This window comes from Tenrec ecaudatus, chromosome 13 (genome assembly GCF_050624435.1).
Source record: "Tenrec ecaudatus isolate mTenEca1 chromosome 13, mTenEca1.hap1, whole genome shotgun sequence".
Lineage (NCBI taxonomy): Eukaryota > Metazoa > Chordata > Mammalia > Afrosoricida > Tenrecidae > Tenrec > Tenrec ecaudatus.
In genome coordinates, this window is record NC_134542.1 from 68,555,703 (window position 1) to 68,579,982 (window position 24,280).

Consider the following 24,280-nt stretch of genomic DNA (forward strand, 5'->3'; position numbering starts at 1 on the left):
AGCTGTTACAGGAATCAAATAACATATCAAAGAGCGTCAGTCACAATCCCCGGAACATTGGCAAGTCCTTAAGTAAGTGTGCGTTCCATTCTCTCTATACACCTGTCCTGCTCAGGCTGGCGACAGTTCTAGCCTGCACAATTTAAGAATCTGGGATTTCGGATCACTTCACTGGGTTGATAAATCCACAGACCCTGCCGCCAGCTACTTCTGTGTTTACTCTGTGAGAAACTCCATTTCCTATTGTATTTTGCACAAGGGCTGGTCTTTTAAAGGGTGGTCCCTGGATGGTGAAAATAGTTTATGGATTTGGCTGCTGACTGAAAGGTTGGAAGTTCAAGTCCAACCAGTGGCACCAGCAAAGATAGGCTTAGTGACCTGCTTCCAATAATCAGTCATCAAAAACCCGATGGAGCCCAGTTCTCTGACACATGTCAGGCCAACAGGAATCAGAGTTCACTAGAGGACAATTGGTTTTTTAACTTGTTAAATATATGGTTTCTATGTTGAACGTCACAACTCCCTCTGAAAACAATATTCCCTGGAGTGTAGTACGCTGGTGGTATATTTAGCTTGTGAGGGGGGAGAAATGTGCTGATCTTGACTTTCAGATTAACCCCTTTAATCAGGCGGGCAAGATTTCCTCAGTAGTATTGCTTCCATGATGCTTTCCCCATTTTTCATTTCCATTTTTATTTCACAAGCGTGAGTAACTGCAATATTTAACTCAAATCGGCTCCACTGCAAGCCAGGTAGCTAATGGGATGTGACCATTCCCCAATCAAATGTTGACGAGCCGTCGAGACCCACAGTCCACCGGGGCAGCTCAAGGCTGCGGCATGAATTGACCGTCGCCGCCACCCTCTTCACTGCATCCTACTTAATTCAGAGCAGAATCGACCCGCAGCAACAGGCTCATTGTTTCAAAGTGTCCTCAGAGTACGGGCAGCCCATGGAATTTTCCTTCCCCTGCACTGCTGAGCTGCTATCAATTCTAGGAGTATTTTTCAACTTTAGTGACGTCTGAGTCCTGCCGTGGAGAGGGTGGCCGCGACAGTCAATTCATGCCGCAGCCTTGAGCTGCCCCGGTGGACTGTGGGCCTCGACGCTCGTCAACATGTGAAGGTGGAATGGTCACATCCCATTAGCGACCTACCTGCTTTGCAGCTGAGCCTGCTTGGGTTAAATATTACAGTCATTCCTGCCTGCAAACTAAAAATGAGGAAAGAGAAATTTTGTTCAATTCTCAAGTATAATATAGGATCCAGGATCTTTCCGCTTCAATTAGGAGAGAAGAGCGAAGACTCTAAGCAGTGGTTTGAGTCTCCTGGACTTGGCGTGGTTGTCATATTCAATCTAAATACCACTTATTCACACAAATGGAAGAGCAGCAAATTAAGATCAATATAGTGTGCAGGCCATCACCTGAAGACAATGGTGATTTGAGGCTGTGGGATAATAACGTCAAAGCCTGCGCTTGCCCCAAGGCATACCGGGTATTTGTTGTTGGAAACTAATGGCTCACAAATGGAAGTGTGTTCCTGGGGCAATGCTTCTGGAGGGTTAGGGAGTGAAAAGAGGTTCTGTTGAAAAGAATTGGTTCTCCGTTTGCAAGCTAGAGCACACCCTCTTAGGGGGTGAGTCCCTGGGGCCTCCCAGAGCAAGAGCAGCCGAGCAGGCACTCCTGAGAGGTGCCCCAAGGTCCCTGCCCCACAGACTGCCAGCTCCTCAATGCACCCACAACAGCAGGCGTGGTGTGACTCCGGCTTCTCCCTGCTGTGGACAGAACCATTTCTGGGCTCTCTGGGCCATAGACTGTGATTAAACTGCCCTCGACAGGAGCCCCATGATTCTCTTCAACTGGGCTGCCAGAGGGGGAGGTGAAAACATTATGGCCTAGTCTCAACTCCTCGGGAGAAACGACGAAAGGGCAAAGTGTCTCTTCATCACCCTTGGTGACAATGAGATGTCCGCCTGGTTCCACATGTTGGCTACCCCAAACCTAAGTCCGGTGGCCTCCAGCAGGCTTTCCTTTGGGAAGAGGGCCATCAAACCCTCCAGAGGGAGAGGTGAACCAGTCCTCCTGAGGTAGTTAGCTTATTGTGCCAACCTGGCCGATAAACACATGTGGGGTTAATTGAAGAGTGGAGGGATAAATGGCTCAGTGAGCCTCACCTTTCTAGTTCTCGGGTCTCTTGCTTTCTGATGGTCGGACAAGAGGGCATCTGCCTTAGCCAGTTTCCTGCTTCAGCTGGCAAGGCTCACTTCCTGCAAGACATCCCCGAGGAGAAGTCGCATGGACCTATCCCGATGCAGCCCTGGGTGCTGGAGCAGCTGTATGGAGACCCCTGCCAGCACTGAGATGCTTACACACTCACTGACTCAGCTTTCATCTTTCAGTCGGGATCACTGTGTCTGTTCTGTGAGATGGAGGAGGACTTTTTGGAGTGGTGTTGGACATATGAGTTAATAGGTTAATGTTGGACTTGTGGGTTTGGGCTGCACTGGGTTGGGATGTTTTCTTGATGCACGCTTAACCTTTATATAAAACTTATCCCTTTGTTTTTTTAAACAAAGTGTTCCTTCATCCAACAGATGCTTTTTGAGCACCCACTCTGCACTGGTCACTCCGCTGAGAGCTGGGTCCCCCGAAGTCCCTGTCAGAGCTTGGGGTCCAGCTGTCAGCCTTTGTCTGCCAACAAAGCTTTAGTGATGAGACAAGTAGGGAAAGAAGACTCACAGACTGCCAAGGGTTAGGAAGATTTCCCAGGGGAACTAGTATTTGAGCGGAGGCTTGAGGATTGAGGAGAAAGTTTCCAAAGCCCAGAGGGCCGTTGGAGATCATTCAACAGTACATTAAAGGGTGAAAGGAATGCGATCTCGTAATGGATGTGGACAGCATGCAGTTCACGACTGTTCACTCGCTCACTCCCACCGAGGTGGTGCCGATCCACAGGCCCTAGGACTGTCCCTGTGGGCTTCCAAGACGGTCGCTCTTTGCAGGAGCAGAAAGCCCCGTCCTTCTCCCGCACTACTGTTGGGACATCAAAAACAAGCCAGTGGTGGCGGGGAACAGGAGGAACCACAGATGAGGCTAGGGAGGAAAAAAATTCAAAACAAACAAAAAATCACACTTGCCATGAATCCAAAGCTAGCAGTCTAGTAGAAAGAGAAAAGTTGAGGGAGAGCAGTACCAGCCATGGATCGTGGAGCGGAACTATGTCCCGGGGGAGTTGGAAGGGTGTGCCCTTTCCAAGCCAACACTGGGCCTCTCCTCTGAGGCTGCTCTGGGTGGACGCAACTGTCAACCTTCTTCAGAGTCCAGGGCTGAACTGTCTGCTATTCAGGGACAGGCAGAGAGGGACTGGAATCTGAAGAAAGCTGTCTACCATCCAGAGTTTTGAAGATGTTCTGTAGTGTTTCCCAAAGGGAGCTCTGGGATATTTGAGGCTTCCTAAACTCCCTATGAAGCCATTGTGTTTCATTCCATTGATGATGCTATTAACAGTAATAATGATAGGAGTAGGAATAAAACTATACTCCAGTTCTTCCAGATGACCATTTGGTGTGGATTTTCAGTGTTCGGATTTACCATTGCTATTAGATTGGCACCAGGTGGTGTTCCTGGTAAGGAGATAACAGAGAGTGGCAGCGACTGGCGAGAGAAGATAACGTTTGTATAGAGAGACCACCCGAGCAGAAACAGAGTGAAGTAGTGGAAAAACTAAGTTACAGTGTGGTGCCCACTGGTAGTAGATATGCCAGACTCCAAATAACCCATTGCAGAGTTATTTACATTACAAAGGACAATTCAGTTTCACAAAACAATGTCATTTATCTCACCAAATTAGGGCAGCTTAGAGAAGAAATTTTGCTTTACAATTCTTTCATAATGTATGTTTTCCTTTGGGCTCTATAGCTCTGTAAGTCATTGGAGAGAGTTTGTTTCTGGTTTTTAAAGACATCCTTAAGATGTAAACAAGCACTAGATTTGTGGGAATTTTCTTTTTAAAAAGGTAAAAAAAGAAAGGGTCTCCCCATTCACCAATACAAGGTAGACAATCAAAGAGGCGGGAGCAGAGATTGGGGGGAGCAGATCAGTGTGTGAGGAGACACCATTGGCAGCCACACAGGATCCGCTGTGAGAAGACAGACTGGAGATGGGAAACCTGTAAGGAAACAAGTGCGTGAATCCTCTTATTGAAAGAAACCATTCGCTTAATCCCAGAGAGCTACCCTCAGGCAAAAGCCAGAGTATTATGGAATTGACCACTTAAACCGACAAAGTCGTACTGGTGTTTCACCGCCTGCTTTCTCTCGCTGGAAGACCCTACACGCGCCTGCATGTGCCATTTCACAGAGGATTCTGTGAGGGTAACAGAAGCAAAGGAGGATCCAACCATTGGTTTCCTACAAAGCGCCAACCACGTACAGGGAAATGTCGCTGGGGCCCAGGTACCAACAACAGAAAGAAAGCCAGTTGGAACCGACAAATGGAACTTCAACAAGCCACGGGTCCCTGGAGCTGCATCTGCTCAGGAAACCTGACTTTTTCCTAATTCCTACAAAAGCAAGATAAACTAGCCAAGCCGTGATGCTTAGAAAAGACTGCATCTTCGGAAGGAGAACCCTGCTTTTCTAATTGCATGAAGGCACCCAATGAGCTAGCTATGATTTAGTCTGACTCTTTTCCCAATTAAACAAAAATCATTTTTATTGGGGACTCGTACAATTCTTATCACAATTCATCCATCCATCCATCCATCCATCCATCCATCCATTGTGTCAAGCACATTTGTACATTTGTTGCCAGCATCATTCTCAAAACATTTGCTTTCTGCTTGAGCTCTTGGTATCAGCTCTTCGATTTTCCCTTCCCTCCCCACTCCCTCTCCCCCAGGAACCCTTGATAATTTACAAATTATTATCTTGTTATATCTTATGTCTCCCTTCACCCAATTTTCTTTTGTCCATCCCCCAGGGAGGAGGTTATATGTAGATCCTTGTAATTGGTTCCCCCTTTCTACCCAACCTTCCCTCCACCCTCCCAGTACCACCACTCTCAACTCAGGTCTTGAAGGGCTCATCTGTCCTGGATTCCCTGTGTTTCCAGTTCCTATCTGTACCAGTGTACATCCTCTGGTCTAGCCAGATTTGTAAGGTAGAATTGGGATCATGATAATGGAGTGGGGGAAGAGGAATCATTTAGGAACTAGAGGAAAGCTGTGTTTCATCGTTGCTACACGGCAGTAAAGCAAAGGAATGATGAGCCTTATATAGATTTTATAATCAGATTGCAGGATGCTGTCCACAAGAATGTGGCGGGTAAAGGGGCAGCGGATAATCTTATTCTTACATTAGCATTTGAGAACTCAAACACATCATGTCAAGCTGCCATCCGCCCTTTCAAGGAACAGAGCATGCTGTTAGATTATATCAGGATGTGCAGGGATGTAGGGACAGATGAGCACAGGGCCAACCTCATGGCTGCTGCTTTGGCAAGTCACACAAGATCTAAAGGGAAATGCTTTACATGTGGGGGAGAGGGACATTATCAGAGAGACTGCAGGCAGGTGTAGCAAAAGAGCAGGACAATTTGCAGTGGGAAAGACCCAGGGAGAGAGCTGGAGACGGGCTCCAAGGAACCCGGACCCTGCCCCCGCTGCAATAGAGGCAGACACTGGGCAGAGAATTGTCATTCAAGGTTTAGCAATAGAGGACATTTACTAGGAAGTAACGCCCAGCCAAAAGTGTGACGGGGTGTGCTCCGAGCCCCTTTGAACGGAGCACGGGAGATAGTCCTCCGATGCAGAACCCCATTGGAAATGCTATTGGTCCTCAGTCTGATGTCCGCACCCCCCAACACCTATCAGGCATATGGCTCTCCTCTACTAACAGGGAGAACTCCTCACTAAATTTGACCCATCAGGAAGACATCCAGCTTTTACCAGGTAATGAACCTACTGCGATCGGGACAGGAGTTCAGGCCCTTTACCCAAAGACACAAATGGGCTTCTATTATGGAATTCTAAGTCGAATGCTCTCAGTGTACAAACTATCACAGATGTGATTAATCAGGACTACGATGGAGAAATTAAGGTCGATGGTCAGATCCAGTGTGCCCTGGATCATAAAGAAGGGAGACAGTTTAGGACAACTTTTGCTACTCCCTTATGCTCCTATAAATAAAAGTGATACCACTGAGGGAGAGGACCACAAATCCGGGAGTCAGGGGATATTTTGGAGTGCTATTCTAGACAAACAGGAGTGTCCACTTATGGAGCTATCTGTTGAGGGAAAGAAATTCTCAGGACTCTTGGATTCAGGGAGCCATGTCTCTGTCATGAGCTATCAACAGTGGCCCCAGGCCTGGCCACTGGGCTCCCAGGACTTCGCCATGGGAGGAATAGGAGAGGTAGATCAGGAGAAGGTATGGCAGAGCAGGAAAATCTTGCGGTGCACAGGCCCCAAGGGACAATCTGGACTCATGAAACCTGTGGTACTTCTCACCCCCATTAATCTATGGGGAAGAGATCTATTACAGCAGTGGGGGGCTAAATTATAGATCCCTCCACAAAATTCAGTGGCACAGAATATCATGAGGAATATGGGCTATAAAGGAAATGGACTTGGCAGGGAGATCCATGGCCCATTGAGGTGACTCCCAAAAATGACCGCCATGGCCTAGGATATCCAAATTTCTAGTCGGGGCCGCTGTCGTAAAGCCTGCACCCATCAAGCTGACTTGGACAGCTGATGACCCAATGTGGGTAGAGCAGTGGTCCCTTAATAATGAAATAGTACAGGTCCTGCATGATCTTGTACAAGAACAGCTGAAAGAGGGTCATATTGCCGAGACTCTTAGCCCCTGGAACTCCCCCGTGCTTGTAATCAGAAAGAAATCAGGCAGATGGAGGATGCGTGTAGACTTGAGAGCTATTAATTCTATTATACAGCCCATGGGACTCTACCTCCGTTCACCTAGCATGACTCCAAAAAACTGGGATATGATTGTGACAGACTTGAAGGACTGCTTTCAGTTAGATCCTGTTGATCATGAAAGATTTACTTTCACTGTGCACGAATTAAGCCATAAAGCTCCTAATAAGAGGTTCCATCTCAAAACTCTGGCTCAAGGCGTGGTACACAGTGCTACTATGTGTCAATTCTTTACAGGGAAAGTGTTAGAGCCAGTCAGAAGGCTATTCTCTGAGGCGTATATAATACACTACATGGATGCTATTTTGATAGCTGCTCCTAATAATAGCACGTTGCAGCAGACTTACATGCGCATCAGTGAAGCCGTCTCTCAGGCAGGACTAGTAATTGCTCCTGATAAGATTCAAACTACCAGTCCCCACACCTATCTAGGGACAGTGACAGATCGGACCACTATCGAGCCACAGAGACTTGAGATTAGAAAAGACCATCTTAAGACATTAAATGATTTCCAGAAGCTTTGGGGAGAAATAAACTGGGTAAGACCTTACCTAGGAATCCCCACAGAGGAACTTAAACATTTGTTTCACATATTAAAGGGGGGGGGGAGAGTCCTCAGCTGAAATGTCCCAGAGCTCTCACCCTGAGGCTCTCCTGGAGTTGCAGGTTGTGGAGGAGAGGCTCAGCCAGGGGGAGATCTATCGAGTAGATCCTAACAAGAGCATCACCTTAGTATCGTTCACACTCCAGTCACTCCACTGCTACCCTGGCCCAAGAGGACAAGAGTGGATGCATTTAGGGAACACAGGTCCTAAGGTCATCTGGCCTTATTGGGAGCAAGTAGCCCAGCTAGTTTCCAAAGGCAGACTCCGCTGCCGGCAGCTGCGTGGGTATGATCCGGCTGTCATAATTCTGCCTTACACTCCCGCTCAAGTGAGGAGCCTTTTAGAACTTGCCACGGATTTTCAGATAGCTCCAGCCGAATTTTGTGGAAAGCTAGATTGTCACTATCCTCCAGGGAGACTTTGGGGTTTTCCAAAAGAAACTCCCTGGACCCTCAGGAAGGTGTTCTCACACAAACCAATTGAAGGAGCCCCCACTTACTTCACAGACGGCTCCAGTAATGTCATGCCAGATGGGCCCCAGGGCTTTGGGGAAGTGGAATAGCCAGACACCCCCATGAAGACGGCGGAGATTTTCATTTCACTCTGGGTTTTGAAACTCTGCCTTTGTGTGTGGGCGCCAGCCCTGGCTGTTTAACCGTTAACTCTCAGGCATGGAATAACTGGCTGGTCTTTAAGGACACCAGCTATGGCTTCTATATGATAGTGGGTGAAGCATTTACAGAATATGAAAACTCTACTACTGCGGAGGAAAGAGGAGAGGAGACATGGAAACCTGTAAAGTTATGAGTTACCAGCATGTCGTTGCTGACAGACTCAATGGCTCAAATGTCAGGGGCCACACAGAAAGGTGTTAAGAAATGACAGTGGGACTATCATTGATTGGGGCGCCCATGGAAAGTTTCTAACTAATTGCTCAGAGGAATCTAATTTCACCTCTTGTGATTATGTCAGTAATTGTGAGTGGCTAAAGACTTCTGATGGCATTGCCTCTACCAGGTCAAATCTGATGGCCTGGCATGAGGGAGGCCTTGCACTTCCCCGCCCCAGGTTACTGAAGCCTGTGACAGGACCTGACCAGTGGGACCTGTGGAAGTTACCTCTTGCCACCAAGTCTTTAACAGGCTACACAGGAAGCTTCACTGGCACCCGTCAGTCTGGATATACTCATGCTTTTCACAAGAAGGAGACTCGATACAGTCTCGTGTGTACAGCTCCCTTATGTGCCTGCTGTAGGAAACATCTTCATCAATGAAACTGCTCGCAGTGCCACCTGTCATAATTATAAATTGTTCGCTTGTATTAACCATGCTCTGCTTGTAAACCTTTCAAAAGACAGCATCCCCATCCTAAAGAGCAGGATGGGGGTGTGGATCCCAGTGGCGATGCAGCGCAGATGGGAGAGCAGTCCGGAATCGTCCTTCGTGATGCAACTGGTGTCAGAGATGCTGAAAAAACCCTGCCGATTCGTGGGAATGCTAATCACAGCTATAATCGGACTCATAGCCATTGCCACCACTGCCCTGTCACTGGGGCTGCTCTACAAGAATCCATCAAGACTGAACATTTCGTGCAGAAGTGGCAAGTGGACTCACATCAGCTCTGGGCCACTCAGGCCAAGGTGGACGATGAACTGGGGGTGGGGGAGGGAGTGGCAGAGCTTCAACAAACTGCCCAGTGGTTGGGAGATCAAATCATGGACTTGCAACATCAATTAATGTTAAAATGTGATTGAAATGTGCCTGATTTTTGTATAACCCCTTACCCATGTAAATAAGACATTGCATAATTGGGATTTGATCAGGAAACATTTGCGAGGGTTTAAGGGAAACATTTCGTTAGATGTTGATCAGCTGAAGAAGGATATTTTCTATACGTCAAAGACAAGCTTGAGGCGTCTCCTGGCTCTGATATGATTAAGCAGTTGGTGAGTGGCATGGAAGGGTTGGACCCGCGAGCTTGGGTGCAAAGTATCTCACATAGCTTAACTTCCAGTCTGACTGTGTTGTTGATCATCAAAATTGTGATGCTCACAGTCTCCTGTCGCTTCTATAGGAAGCTAAGAGATATGAAGAGAGACCATGTTGCCTCCGTGACACTATTAAATCTTCAATGTAATGCAGAGAGGGGACATGTGGGATACTCGCACTGAAGGAAATAAAACTAAGGCTTATTCCCTGACTGGTACGGAGGGAATCGGGAAGACTAGTACTCATGGCAGGAAGACTGCCACTCTGGGAGTTGGAGATATAGTCCGAGTCCATGTTCCTGCGGTTGTCTGTCATTTTCACAGTTTCTCCCCTAAAGCTGTGCTTTCTTAAAGTGAGCACATGGTTGATTCATTCTCCCTATTCCCGTTTGGCCTGATTTTTTCCTACCACGGCATCCAGCCTCTCTCATACCCTCCTCCAATAGCAGATGAGCATTCAGCCTCTCTCATACCCTCCTCCAATAGCAGATGAGCATCCAGCCTCTCTCATATGCTCCTCCAATAGCAGATGGGCATAGGGACTTTATCCCCAGTGCCTGGATTCAAAATGTTTGCTGTAAGCCTGAACTTTTGGCTATATTAATTGGATCATGAAGTTTTGTCTCGACAGCTTTTAATGTATAGAAAATAACCATGTTGCCCATGTGGCTTTTGAATTTCATATATAAAACAAAAGGGGGGCTTGTGGGGGGAGGTCAGCGGCTTACAGACATCCTCTCCGAGGGCAGTTAGTCACCAGACTACAGTGTAGGCCCCGCTCCCTGCTGCTGGGACAATGAATGATTTCTTCCTGAGGCTTCCCACCAAGCACCCAGGGCTTCACAGCCCAGGGAACAAGTCAAACCGGCTCTGCGACATCCAAAGTTAGGCTGCCATCCTAAATCTAGCGTCCGCCCATCTTGCCACATGTATACCCCCAATCCCTCCTCTTCCTATTGCGTGGATACCCCTAGATCACCCCTTCCCTCCCACTACTGTATTCCCAATAGCATAACCCCTTCCTGTGACATGAGTCCTTACCTGTAATTAAGGGACTTTCATGTCCCCAGAGAATATAAAAGCCTGGGCTAGCATTAAATGTCTCTTTCTCTCCACATGGACCACCAAGAGGGGCTGAGGTGAGCATGCTACAATGAAATGTGTCTGACTCCATTTATTTCAGTGTTTCTCTTCCATCTCTCATGCACTCAAGGACTTTACTGTAATCTTTACTTATTATCACTGTATAATTGCGTCTACCGGACCTGTGATGATTTGTGGGGGACCCTCCTCACCCCACACCCTACCAGGCCTCCCACACCCTCCTCACCACCAATTTGGATCACTTGCTGTTCCCTTGTCCCTGGGTTTGTTAACACCACTTCCTTTCCCCCCAACTTCCCCCTCTCCCATGCCCCCCCCATCAGTCCCATTGGATCTTATTCACATTACTCGCCAAACTAAAACTGTTACAATTCAAACAAGATAAAGAAGTGTTTGTGTAAAGCACATGCTATTGTTAGGGACTGCCAAGTTAGAGTCAACTCAAAGCAACTCTCCCCACAACAGAACAACATGCTGCCTATTACCGTGCCATCCTCACAACTGTTATGTAATGCTCCTCCTCCCCCACCCGACACACCCACTATCATGACCCCAATTCTATCTTACAAATCCGGCTAGACCAGGGCATGCACACTGGTACAGATAAAAGCTCACAACACAGGGAATCCAGGACAGATAAACCCCTCAGGATCAATAATGAGAGTAGCGATACCAGGAGGGTAGGGGGAAGGTGAGGGGGGGGGGTGAAAGGGGGAACTGATCACAATGATCAACATGCAACCCCACCCCCAGGGGGACGAACAACAAAAAAGTAGGTGAAGTATATAAAAATAATAATAATTTATAATTTATCAAGGGTTCATGAAGGAGGGAGGATGAGAGAGGGAGGGGGAAAATGAGGAGCTGATATCAAAGGCTCAAGTAGAAAGAAAATATTTTTGAAAATGATAATGAGACCATATGTAAAAAAGTGCTTAACATAATAGATGGATGGATGGATAGATGGATTGTGATAAGAGCTGTAAGAGCCCTGGATAAAATGATTTAAAAACAAAAAAACAATTGTTGTTATGTTTGATGATGTTGTTGCAACCTACCTCACTGCAGGTCTCCCTCTACTTTACCAAGCACACTCTACTTCTCTAGGGGCGGTTCTCTCCTGATAAAATGTCCAAAGTACATGAGACTTCTGGGCTTACTTCTTCCAACACAGATTTCTTTGTTCTTCTGGCAGTCTGTCGCATAGTCAGTATTCGTCACCAGCACCATAATTCAACATCATATAGTCAATATTCAGTATTTGTCACCAGCACCATAATTCAACAACATATTATCACTATTCTTCACCAACACCATAATTCAACAACATATAGTCAATATTCAGTATTCGTCACCAACACCATAATTCAATATCATATAGTCAATATTCTTCACCAACACCATAATTCAACATCATATATTCACTATTCTTCACCAACACCATAATTCAACCTCATATATTCAATATTCTTCACCAACACCATAATTCAAAGGCATGGATTCGTTTTGAGTCTCCCTTGGTCACTGTCTGGCTTTCCCAAGGCATATGAGGCAATTTAAATACCAGGCTCACTTTAGTCCGCAATGTGCCACTTGGCTTTTTAATACTTTCAATAGATCTTTTGCAGCAATGTCATTTGCTATCTTGACAGCGACTTCCATGGGTGTTGATTGTGGATCCAAGTAAATGAAGCCCTTGACAATTTCAATTTCTGTTTGCATGTACCAGGATGTGGCTTACGGGTGTATCTGTGAGGATTTGGGCTGTCTTCATATGGAGGTGTGTTATACTGAAGACTGGCTTGCTTGCTGAAAGGGACGAGGACACGAGGCCTGTAAAGGCCACAGTACCCAGGACAAGGCACAGTCGCAAGGTACTCCACAGACACAAAGAACAGTCTGTCCCTGCTTACCTCGGGGGCCATCCAGAACGGGGTGCCAACGGAGGTGTTTCTCCGCAGGCGAGTGCTGGTGAGCTGGGCTGACACACCTACAAGAAAAGAGTGTCCGCATTCAGCAGTGGGCAGAGGATGCCGTGAGACACAGGTCTAGCAAACTTGTTCGATAAAAGGAGAAATAGTACATATTTCCATCTCCATCCCAGCTACTGAATCCTGTCGTAATACAAAAGCAGCCAAGGATGCTCAAGCTGAAATTCATATCACTTTCATAGGTAACAAGTATTGGTCTTGTCTTGTTTGGGGTTTTTTCCGCCCTCAACTATCTGAAAATATGAAAGCCGTCCTTAGTTTGTGGGCACACAAATCAGGAGGCGGGTTAGCTTTGGTCCACGGCTTATCGTTTGCCAACTTCCGTGTTATGGCAGTTATCATTCTACCTAAGTTACCAGAATAATCTTTCATCGTGAATATTACCACCCTTATCACTGAGAATTTAGACTCAGAGACAAACATCAATAACTAGAGAGAGCGCAAGATATCTTCCGCTTATAGTTCTAAAGTATTTCAGCTGATTTATTTTGTAACACGGCCCTTCCTTTTATGGAGGAGGAAGGTAGACGGACGCATTCTGTACTAAGATATCAGTGTCGAAGAAACTCCCAGGGATTGAAGTCTGGACACCAGGCAAGAAAGCAGTGTTTGTCAAATAGAAATGACAGTGACTCCGAGTATTATCCAGGACTCCAGGGGAGGCTCTGACTTTCAACATGCTTCCAGTGTGCGCCTTTTCCTTGGCCAGTTCTCCTCTTAGGCCACAGGGAAGGAGTAGAAGAAAGGCACCCTGCATTCGTGGTCACATGTGTGATCAGTTCCACATACATCGAGCAATTACAGTTAAAAAGAGCAGGGGTAGTGGGGAGAGAAGGGGAGGAAGGGGGAACCGATCATGATAACAGACACATAACCGCATGCCCCCCCCCCAGGGGGATGAACAACAGAAACTGGGTGGTGGGGGGAGACAGCGGTCAGTGTAAGATATGAAAATAATAATAACTTATACTTTATCAAGGGGCCACGAGGGTAGGGGGGCTAGGGAGGGAGGGGGGAAAAGAGGAGCTGATGCCTAGGGCTCAATAGAAAGTAAATGTCTAGAAAATAATGATGGCAACATATGTACAAATGTGCTTGATACAACTGATGTGTGGATTGTCACAAGAGCTGTGAGAGCCCTTTAAAAATGTTTTTTTAAAAGAAATATTATTTTCTGATAAAATAGAATTCAAGGCACAAACCAGCAAGAGATGAGAAGTGGCTGTATAATGATTAAAAGGTCAGTCTAGCAAGAGGACATAACCGTAATAAAATCTATGCATCCAATGAAGGAGTCTCCAATGCACACATCAAACTTTAGCAGAACTGAAAAGAGAAATAAGCAACTCCACGATAAGAGTCGGAAACTTTAAAACATCACTTTCAATGAAAAGTAAAATAATTAGAAAGAATCTTAACAAAGATATAGATCTCAACAATACAATAAACTATCTAGTTCTCATAGATGCTTACCACAAAGCAAGCTCCAACAAATGTTGAAACACTGAGATACTACTAAGCACCATCTTAAGTGACATTGCTATAAAGAAAAAGTCAGCAATAGGAAGAATAAGGTGGGGGGAATCATACATGGAAATTGAGTAACACTTAATTTGATTAGTTAACAGAAGACATTAAAAAAATAAATTTTTGGAAACAAATGAGAGTGAAAACCCAACATAGCAAAATCTTTGAGACGTAGTGAAAGCAGTGTGCAGAGGACAATTTTAGCAAGAAATGGACCTATCAAAAGAGAAGAAGATATCAAAATCAATACTCTAGCCCAACAACTCCAACAATTAAACAGAGAACCAAGGGGGGAGGGGAGAAGGCCCACGCTCACAACACAACCACAACGCAAACTCATAGTTTCGACGCATAGTAACCGCAGTATAGCACGAGGTCGAACTGGCGCTGTGGGTAGCTGAGCCTGTAACTGTTCACAAGAGGAGAAAGCCTCGTCTTCCACCCGAAGAGCAGACTGGTCCTGGCTTCGAACTGCTGGCTTCAACAGGAATAATAACAATTTGAGCAGAGATAAATGACACAGAAAAACAATAAAAGAATCAACAAGATTTTGAAAGAGAAAAACGACTCGCAAATTTAACAAAGGAAAAGTAGGAGGAGATGCCAATAACATAAATAAGAAATTAAAAAGAACCTACTGAAATGAAAACTGATAGTAATAATATACTATGAAGAACTGTACTCCAACCAACTTAAAAGCCTAGGGAAAAAATAGACAAATTTCTAGAAGTACGCTCCCTATTCAAAGTAATATAATTTGAGGTAGAAAATCTAAACAGATCCTCCCCACCCCAAACACATACACACACACGAGTCAATTAAACACCTGATTTAAAACATTCCTCACAACAACAACAAAAAGGTCTGGCCCAGATGGCTTCATTGGAAAATTCTACCCAGCATTCAGAGAAGAGCTGACACCAATGCTACCAATGCTGACACCAATGAACCCAGCACAAGCCTGATACAAACCAGGCAAAGACATCACTAAAAACGAAAATGATCGACCAATAGCCCGCATGGACACTGACATAAAAATTCTCAACAAAATCCCTGCCAACAGAATCCGATGACATGACAAAAAGATAATACATCACGTAACCAAGCATGTAATGATGGTTCAACGTTAGAAAAACAATGTAATTCGCCACATAAATAAAACAAACGGGGCGGGGGAAACAATCATACTAATCAGTGTGAAAAGTCATTTGCCAAAATTGAATATTCCTGATAAAAATACACAACAAAATAGGAATAGAAGGGAATTATTTGACATAATTAAGGGTTTACGTACAAAGCAAATGGTCAATATTAGTATCTACAGAGAAAGACTGAAAGCATTCTTTTTGAGAACAGGAACCAAACAATTAGGCCCCTTATCACTAATATTATCCAAGATTGTGCTGGAGGTCTTAGCCAGAGCTACCAGGCAGAAAAGATAAGTCAAAGTCATCCAAATTGGCAAAGAAGTAAAATTATCTCTATTTGCATTTAATATGATCTTGTGCATAAAAACATTCCCAAGGTTCAGCAAGAAAATTACTGGAACAATTGAAAAATTAGGCAAAGAGGAAGCATACAAGATAAACTACAAAACCAGTTGGATTCCTTTACAGGAAGAAAGAGAACTCTGAAAATAAAATCAAGACAACAATCCCACAGTAGCCACAAATGATGAAACACTTATGAATAAATCTAACCAGAGAACAAAAGACCTATATAAAGAAAACAACAAAGCTCTACTATAGGACACTTAAGAGAGATTTATATTCATAAAAGAATAAACCATGCTGACGGATAGAAGGAATTAACATTGTGAAAATATCAACACTACCCTCAAATGACCTATTGATACAATATGCATTCCAATCCAGATTCCATCATTGATGGAAAAACTATTAATTTTATATGGAAATGAAAGAAACTCCACATAAGCAAAGCCATACTAAAGCACAGTGTAGGCCTCACACTCCCCAATCTAAAAATCTATTCTAGAGCCAAAACAGTCAATACAGCCTGGTATGGTGCAGACACATAGACAAATGGAACAAAATTGAGAGCCCAGAAGCAAATTCATCCTATAGATAATCTTTAACAAAGAGCCAAAACCCATTAAGAGGGGACGTTTGTGTGTAGATAGTCTCTTAAACAAATGGTGCTGCTGTACACAGGCATACTGTTAGTGGGCCCCAACGTGACAACAGCTAACAACAACAAGAATGGTTTCCAGAGGGAGCCCGAAATCCATTTGAGTCTCCACGTAGAATCAGGCTCCACTGAGTTCTTTCAGAGCACTGACCAGCAGTGCGTCAGGTAGCATGTGTTTGTTGTGACAACCTCTTCAACCAAGGAGGGGCCAGCTCACCCTCTCAGGTAGCATGTGTTTATTGTGACACCCTCTTCAACCAGGGAGGGGACAGCTCACCCTCGGGAACTCACTTGGGTGGCCACTGGTGGAAGTTGGGTTCAGAGTCATTAAGTCAGTCATAGGCTGACTGGCTTGTCAAAAAGTCTTGAACCAATCTTCCAAAAGTTTTCGAACCTGTAATCATTTACCTATCTCAATTATGGTCCCTTTTCCACTTCTGTAGCACTGCCTGTGACTAATGAGAAAATCTGCTGAGGAATGTGAGACCAATACCCCCTTTCCAACGACCTCCCCACCCCTCCTTTGGTGCTCTGGAACTCACCCTTCTCTGACCTGAATCTGCCAACTTGTGCAGCGTTTTTCCCCAAGGCCGTTTTACAAAGAACTGCCTCGGGCTCCTCCCAGTTTGAACTGGGGGTTTCGAGCATGAACAGTAAGTACAAGACTATCCTTCAGTTCACCTGAGACCCAAGGCACTCGAAGGAACCACATTAGCCGATCAACCGAGCCTGCTTCTCAACCAAGAGGTCTGTCTGGACACGAATCGTAGAACACGGCCGACCACAAGGACCGCCATTTACGGGCAGAAGTGAGCTGGATGGAGGACGAAGGAGGATGAGAAGGAGTCAAAATTCGGGATGTCTGAAGAAATAAAGGACACAGGGTCCTCCAATTTAGGGAGCAGAGACCCTGTGCTGCTGCTTCTCTGGGAAGACAAGAAAGTCCCTCTCTGTTTTGTTCTCACCCAGTGTCTGCTTTATTTCAATCAGCTACCAAAATCAAGCAAGGACCTGCAGGTTTAGCTGACAATACCACCAATCGTGATTCGGTGACAGCTTCCTTTGTTATCGGCTCAGGTAAGTGGCCCAATGGCTGCCAATCCTTGGACACCTCTATGACCTCATGCTGGTGATCTCCCACGTCCAGGTGATTGTTTTTTCTCCTATTTAAATCTTAATAAATGGGTCTCTCTAAATTATATTTGACTTTGGGGGTCTCTTTTTTTCCTAGAACTGATATTTTAACACCCGTTTTTTTCTTATTTATACAACAATGAATATTCAAAATCCAGCAATCCGCCCCCCACCACCACTATATTGGCATTAAGAAGGAACATTTAAAAAAATGTTTCTCACAAAATAATAATTTATAAATTATCAAGGGTTCGTGAGGGAGGGAGAGCGGGGAGGGAGGGGAGAAAATGAGGCACTGATGCCAGGGGCTTAAGTGGAGAGCAAATGTTTTGAGAATGATGAGGGCAATGAATGTGCAAATGTGCTTTACACAATTGATAGATGTGTATGGATTGTGATGAGTTGTATGAGCCCCTAATAAAACGATTTTTTTAAAGTGCTTCTCTATATATTTGTTCTCATTTTCCTAGAAGTAATCTCAAAGTACTAATTATTGTTAAGATTCATTTAGAAATCCCTCCATAAACTTAAAAAGGGAAACCCAATGCTTTGTTGGCCAATGAATATTGTTATACTCATGAACAGGTTGCACAAAAGTCTACGAGTTCTCTGACCTTCGGGGACACTGCCCGCGTTACTCCCACTGCCACTTCCTGTTAATGTTTCCACTTCAACCAGCGTCACAGAATCACAAATTAAAGGGACGCTAGCTAACTCTCAGGCTCACGGGACTAGTTTACCTTTGGCGCATGGGGACTAAGGGTGCCAAGGCAAGCGAGAGGCATTTGAAAGACCAACATGCTTTCTTTTTTCATATGCAAAACCGGAAACGAGAAAATGCAGAGGACAGACAATTGCCTTGAGACAGATGGCCCAAAGCACAAAAAAGTTTTTCTGTGACATTCTTCTTGGGAAACCCTTGTTGTTGCCGCTGGTGTTGCTTTAATTTCCACTTTTAACAAAATAGCTTTTAAAACTGAAAATAGATGAACCAAGAGCATTTCCTAGGGTGCTCCATCTGGTAACCCCCCACTCTCCAGTCTGCCTTTAACTGGAAAAATGCCTCAGCCTCTGGCGTGCTGGAGAGGGCCCTGTCTTCTGAGATTGCAATCAATTGTCGCCTTGGGCTGAACTGCACACATCAAGAAAACAAACGACAAGCAGTCATTACCAAAGTCAACGAGCTTAACTCCTCCTTCTGTTGTCAGAAGAATGTTATTCCCCTTGACATCGCGGTGGATGATTCTGTTGTTGTGCAAATGTTGAAGGCCCTGCATGGAGTCCCACCACCACCAAGCAACAAGAAAGAGAAAGGGGCACGTTATTCTCCGATTTAAAAGTCCAGTCCACTGCACCTCCCTGCTGAGTTAACCCTTGCATATTAAAGAGGCTCTCCTCCACCCCGTTAATTTGCAATGGAGAGAGCTCTGCTCCCACTGCTGCCTAAACCAGCTGGATCCACGTCTTACCTTGAGGGCTCCGTACAAGATGTATGAGATCATTGCTTCATCCAACCGCTGGCCACAACTGAGCAGACTTTTGACGAGCTCAGTGACCGACCCTCCGTTGCACAGCTGCGAGGGGAAACAGCAGGGAGACACACACAAAAAGAAAAGAAAAAGAAATTAAGAAGAAAAGCTACCAATTACTGATGAGATGCATTAAAGCAAATTTGTAGTCCACAAAACAGCAACTCAGAATAATGAGACTTCCAATTTCCATTGCACCACCAAGTCTAGTTCCCTGTGTGTGCGTGCACATGTGTGTGTTCATTAGTCAAAGGGATAATGTATGAGTCAAAGTACATGTTGAAATAGCTGACCTTTTTGCATGTCAAGTGAAATATAAAAGCATGAAACATTACTTAGGAGTGACAAAGGAAACGCATATAATCCATGAATGTGGGGGAGTATCTAGGGAGCAAAGTTATGAAACATCTTAGACATGGCCAGGTAAAGACCTTGAGGAAGTGTGTTGCTGGGGCTCGGGACCCTAGTCTCGGTGGACACCAAGGTCATTTGGCATAACAGGGTTCACAAAGACTAGGTTCTATAGCCTACTTTGGTGAGTAGTGGCTGGGGTCTTACAAGCCCTTGAGCGGCCATGTCATATGCAGCTTTTATGTGGCCCATCCAGAGAAAAGAAGAGCCATGAAACTCTAGAGACATATGGAACCAATTAGTCCAGTAAACTAACGACCACAACCTGGAGACCAAGGAACTCCATGCTACCCAACTAGCACTACCAACTGCTCTGAAACGATCGCATTAGAAGGGAGAAACTGTGGAGCAAAACTCAAAATTATAAAAGAAATCACCCTTATTGGTTAAATAGAGACTGGTGGGGCCCTCAGGACTAGGACCTTGAGCCATCTTTGTGTTCTGGAACTGAAAGTCCCGCCCTTCATCCAGCCCCCCCATCAGAACAACCAACTCTTTATGGTCAAAAGGGTAGCATTTACACAAAGAAAAAGATCAAAGGGATATAGAAGAAGGGGAAATGAGCACAGAAAGCACAGGGAGGAAGTAAGGAGATTGAAATGGATGATTTGAAATAAAATGTATATAAATTACACAATATAAAACTGATGATCTGATCTCTAAACCTTCACCTAATTCACAATATAGAATCATAATGAGTTATTGGACATATTTTGCTCTTTATGAAAAATGTCTTTAAAATGTGCATCCCAGATGTAAAAGAGAACAGAAAATGAAGAGAAATTAAGTTATGATACACGCTACAACATGGATAAACATTTAAAACATTACGCCTGATAGTGAGTCAGTCACAAAATGAGACCCCCTCCTCCCATTCTTTACCGACCAAAGTCCCTTGCTCAGAATGAAAAACTTGAAGTTAGCCTGAGAGAAAGCTCACTGACTCATAGCAACTGTGTTAGTCAGGGTTGACTAGAGAAACAAAGTCATAGATACTCATATGTGTATAAGAAAGAGCTTTATATAAAGAGTAATTATACAATAAGAATACATCCTGGCCCAGTCCAGATCAAATCCATAAACCCAATAATAGCCCATATAGCTGATACCAATGCATAAATTTCTCTTCATAGTCAAGAAACACATGGAGTGACACTGAATGCAGGAAGATCACAGGCCAGTGGGTGGAAGGTCTTGCGGATCCAGTGGTAGTGGAAGCATCTCAGTGTTGGCGGGAGTCTTCACATGGCTCCTCCAGCTCCAGGGCTCTAGCATAACTCCATGTATCTTGTTAGCAGGAAGACGAAGAGAGTATATCTGGCCTCCAGTGAGCTGTTTATCTCCTTCGTGCCTTCAAATGAGGTCATCAAGCTGTGATCTGATTGACAGGCTAGGCTCCACCCCTTCGTAAGTTGACAGGAGATTATGTAACTGCCACAGCAACTCTGTAGGGCAGGGTACAACTGGCCCTGTAAGTTTCTGAGGCTATAACTGTCTATGGGAATAGAAAGTCCCATCTTTCTCCTGAGAGTAGCTGGTGGTTTTGAACTGCCAACTTGCCAACATCAAAGCCCAAGGTTCCTGACTCTGACATTACAGGCTGAAAAACACACCCATTGGCAGCCATTTAATACCCCCGCCACCACTGCTGCACTCCCACAGTTGTTAATCCTAAAAGTGCAAATATTCTCCTTGGTCTCTTATGCATATTTATAACCTCCTTGTTAGAAAATACATCATATGAAGGTAACCGGCTGTTCAGGGACCTTGATATGAGGTTTATGCTTCAGAGTCCCTTGCTGACATGATCCGCCTTTCTCACTTTGGTGTCTTCTTTATGGGACCCAGAAGCTGCACTGGCTGGACCCTCCTCATAGAGACCCTCTTATAGCTGAAAATTCATCACCAGCAGCAAATTTTGGACAAACATTGAAGGCCCCTACTTATAAAAGATGTCTAGAATAAGCAAGTACGTACACACTAGACTGTTCATTAACGGTATATTAGAACTTAAATTCTTGCAGTAGGCTATGGATGACCGTGAAAAGCCAAACTCCATTTGCAGAATCCCGTTTGGACTAAGCCTCCACTGAATTCCTTCTCTGGGGAAAAAAGAGGGCTTTCTCCTCCTGTAGAGAGTCACAGTCTCAGAAACTCACAGTGACAGTTCTCCTCTGTGCTGTAGGGTCACTGTGAGTCGGCATCAACTTGATGACAGTGAGTTTTTATCTTTTGAAAGTCATGGCAGTGACTGCTTGACAGTAAGCCCAGGGAGGTGTAGTCCCTTCCAGGGAACTTGGATGGGCACCCCCAACCAGCAACTAACATATTAGCAGATGCGTATCGCCTAAAGTCTGAGGACTACATGGTCATGAGTAACAACCAATACCCTGCAACCACGTGGGCAGGTGGTCAAAGTTCCACAGAACAAACTTCTAAGCCTTTCTAATAGGCAGCTGTGTGTGTTCTTTCCCTGTAAGAGCGATGAATTGATCTGCCACCAGTTATGACGGTGTAATGGTTTCCTTTGTTTCTCATCATTTGTTGTCAGCCGCAGGGCTATCGGTACATTGGGCACACTTATGGACTCCTTCATGATCATGGTCTCCCTCACTCTGGTCGTTTGTCTCTCTGTCTTGTCTTCATCCTGTTTGAGGCTTTGGACAGGGATTGAATCTGGGATCTTTTCCTCCCTAGAACACACAGGTATCAGAGGCGAACCAGCAACTCTGCAGAATTGCCATGCGGGCAAGGTTTAGAGGGTCCAGTAGCAGTATATGTGCTCTTTGGGCTCTTCTTTTTCTAAAATTAAAAATACTCTAAGGCTGTATCCCACACATCTGGTCTCTATGATGTACTCTGCATTATTGTCTTTAGGACAGATGGTCTGTGACTGAGACTTGAATACGATGCTAGACCACTCTCATCTCTTGGCAAGGTAAAGGGAAATGTTTGCTGCATTACTCCACTCCCTAACTTTAACCCTGGAAATCAGTTTACAGGGCTGGGTTGCTACATGCAATCACAAATGAAAACTTCTTGACTTATCTGAGCAGAGTACACACATCTATCCTGAAATTATAGGCAGCGTGTTGCATATACATCTTGTGTTTTTTTTCTGGAGAGAAATTTCAGAGTTTTCATCATATTTTCGGGGGCAGCCTAACTTTTAAAAGGTAAAGACCCTGCTTTAGAAGCAGGGCTCCGCGGGGCATTTTCTTCGTTTTCTAACTGGGGAAAGTTAGCCAGCGAACAGCAGTAGTTCTCGGGGTTGTGGCTGCTTGAGTCAACTAGCTTTTCTTAAGCAAGGAAAGCCAAGGCAGCATGGCTTAGCGACTTTTCAAAAGGAAGACAACTGTTTATCTAGATAATTACGCACTAGGATGAATTCAACTCTAATTATGAACATCTCCCAGAGGATGAAACCCTTACGAAGGAGGGGGGCCAGGGACATCGGGAGGCAATCTAGGCAGAAAGCACCGTTTTGGCATCACAAGAACTTGGTGGTTACCTCGCGGTGGCTCAGAGGCCTCTGCCCTCATAGCCACGGTCTTACATAAACCTCTACCTGTACCCAGATCCAGATGTCTCACCGGGGAAGGAGAGAAGACTTTCTTTTAAAAAACGGAGCTTTGCTGCTGTTTTGTTAGGTGCCATTAATTCGGTTCTGATCCACAGCGACCCGACGCACATGGAATGAACTACTGCTAGGCGGAGCCCGCTGTGGCAGTGACTGTGACACTGCATGTCATTGAGGGCCTTCCTCTTTTGCACCCAGCCTGGTGCCCTTGCCGAGGGACTGATCTCTGCTGACCAAATGTCCACGTGAGGAAGATGAAGCCTCACCACCCTGGCCTTTAAGGCGCATGCTGGCTGCACATCTTCCACGGCACATTTGGTGGTTCTTTTTGGCAGTCCCTGGTACTTTCAGGATTCTTCCCCAGCAACACAATTCAAACACATGGATTTATCTTCAGTCTTTCTTAGCTAATGTCCAACTTTCACAGGTATGTGAGGCAATTGAAAATGCCATGGGTTAGGTCAGGCACACCTCGGTCCCCAAAATAACATTCTTGGTTTTCAGAACTGTAAAGCAGTCTTGGTGCAGATTTACCCAATGCAATGCATAATTTGATTTCTTGACTGCTGCTTCCGTGAGCATTGATTTTGGATCCCAGCAAGATGAAATCTTGGACAACTTCAATCTTTCTGCCATTTATCATGAAACTACCTATTGATCCAGTTGGGAGGATCTGGGTCTTCTTTGCATTGAGTTGTAATCCACACAGAAGGCTGCAACCCTTGATGTTCATCAGCAAGTGCTTCGAGTCCCCCTCACTTTTAGCAAGCAAGGTTGTATCCTCTGCATAGCTCAGGGGGCCAATAAGCCTTCCTCCAGTCCTGATGCTACATTCTTCTTCGTGCAATCCAGTTTCTCTGAGGATTTGTTTTTTCTAGTCACTGCCAAATTGGATCCACCTCACGATGACCCCATGCCAACAGAACAAGGCATTGCCCTGTCCTGTACCATCTGCACAATCGGTACGCTTGTGTCCATCCTCTGGCCCTGGGGTATTCTGAGGCCCTTCCAACATCGAGGGCTCACCTTCCAGAGCTCCATGGAACAATATTCCGTGGTGATCCGTAATGCTTTCACTGGTTAACTTTCAGAAATAGAGTGCCAGGCCTTTCTGCCTCATATTCTAGACACTCCATCGAAATACCAGCAACAGAGCCTCCAGCATCAAAGCAAACCATATGCCTCTAGGGTACCACCAACCGACAGACAGGTGGCGGAAAAACAGCCCAATAACTGAGTTTTGAGCTATACTGTGAAAATGAGGTCTCAGCACTGGAATTTGCCCCTTCTTAGAGAAGGCACTAAATTCAGATTAGGTCAAAATC

The 24,280-nt window shown here is 45.1% G+C and overlaps 1 protein-coding gene across 1 annotated transcript in view; it reads right to left on the reverse strand.

The window, feature by feature from the left end:
- MYO3B (myosin IIIB) overlaps positions 1 to 24,280 on the reverse strand; it is a 504,101-nt gene that overhangs the window by 471,281 nt on the left and 8,540 nt on the right. Inside the window, exons 5-7 of the mRNA XM_075529130.1 lie at positions 18,905 to 19,009; positions 18,607 to 18,706; positions 12,549 to 12,625 (exon numbers count right to left, since the gene is read on the reverse strand). Coding sequence (XP_075385245.1) covers positions 12,549 to 12,625; positions 18,607 to 18,706; positions 18,905 to 19,009 — 282 coding nt within the window. The remainder of the gene's footprint in view (positions 1 to 12,548; positions 12,626 to 18,606; positions 18,707 to 18,904; positions 19,010 to 24,280) is intronic.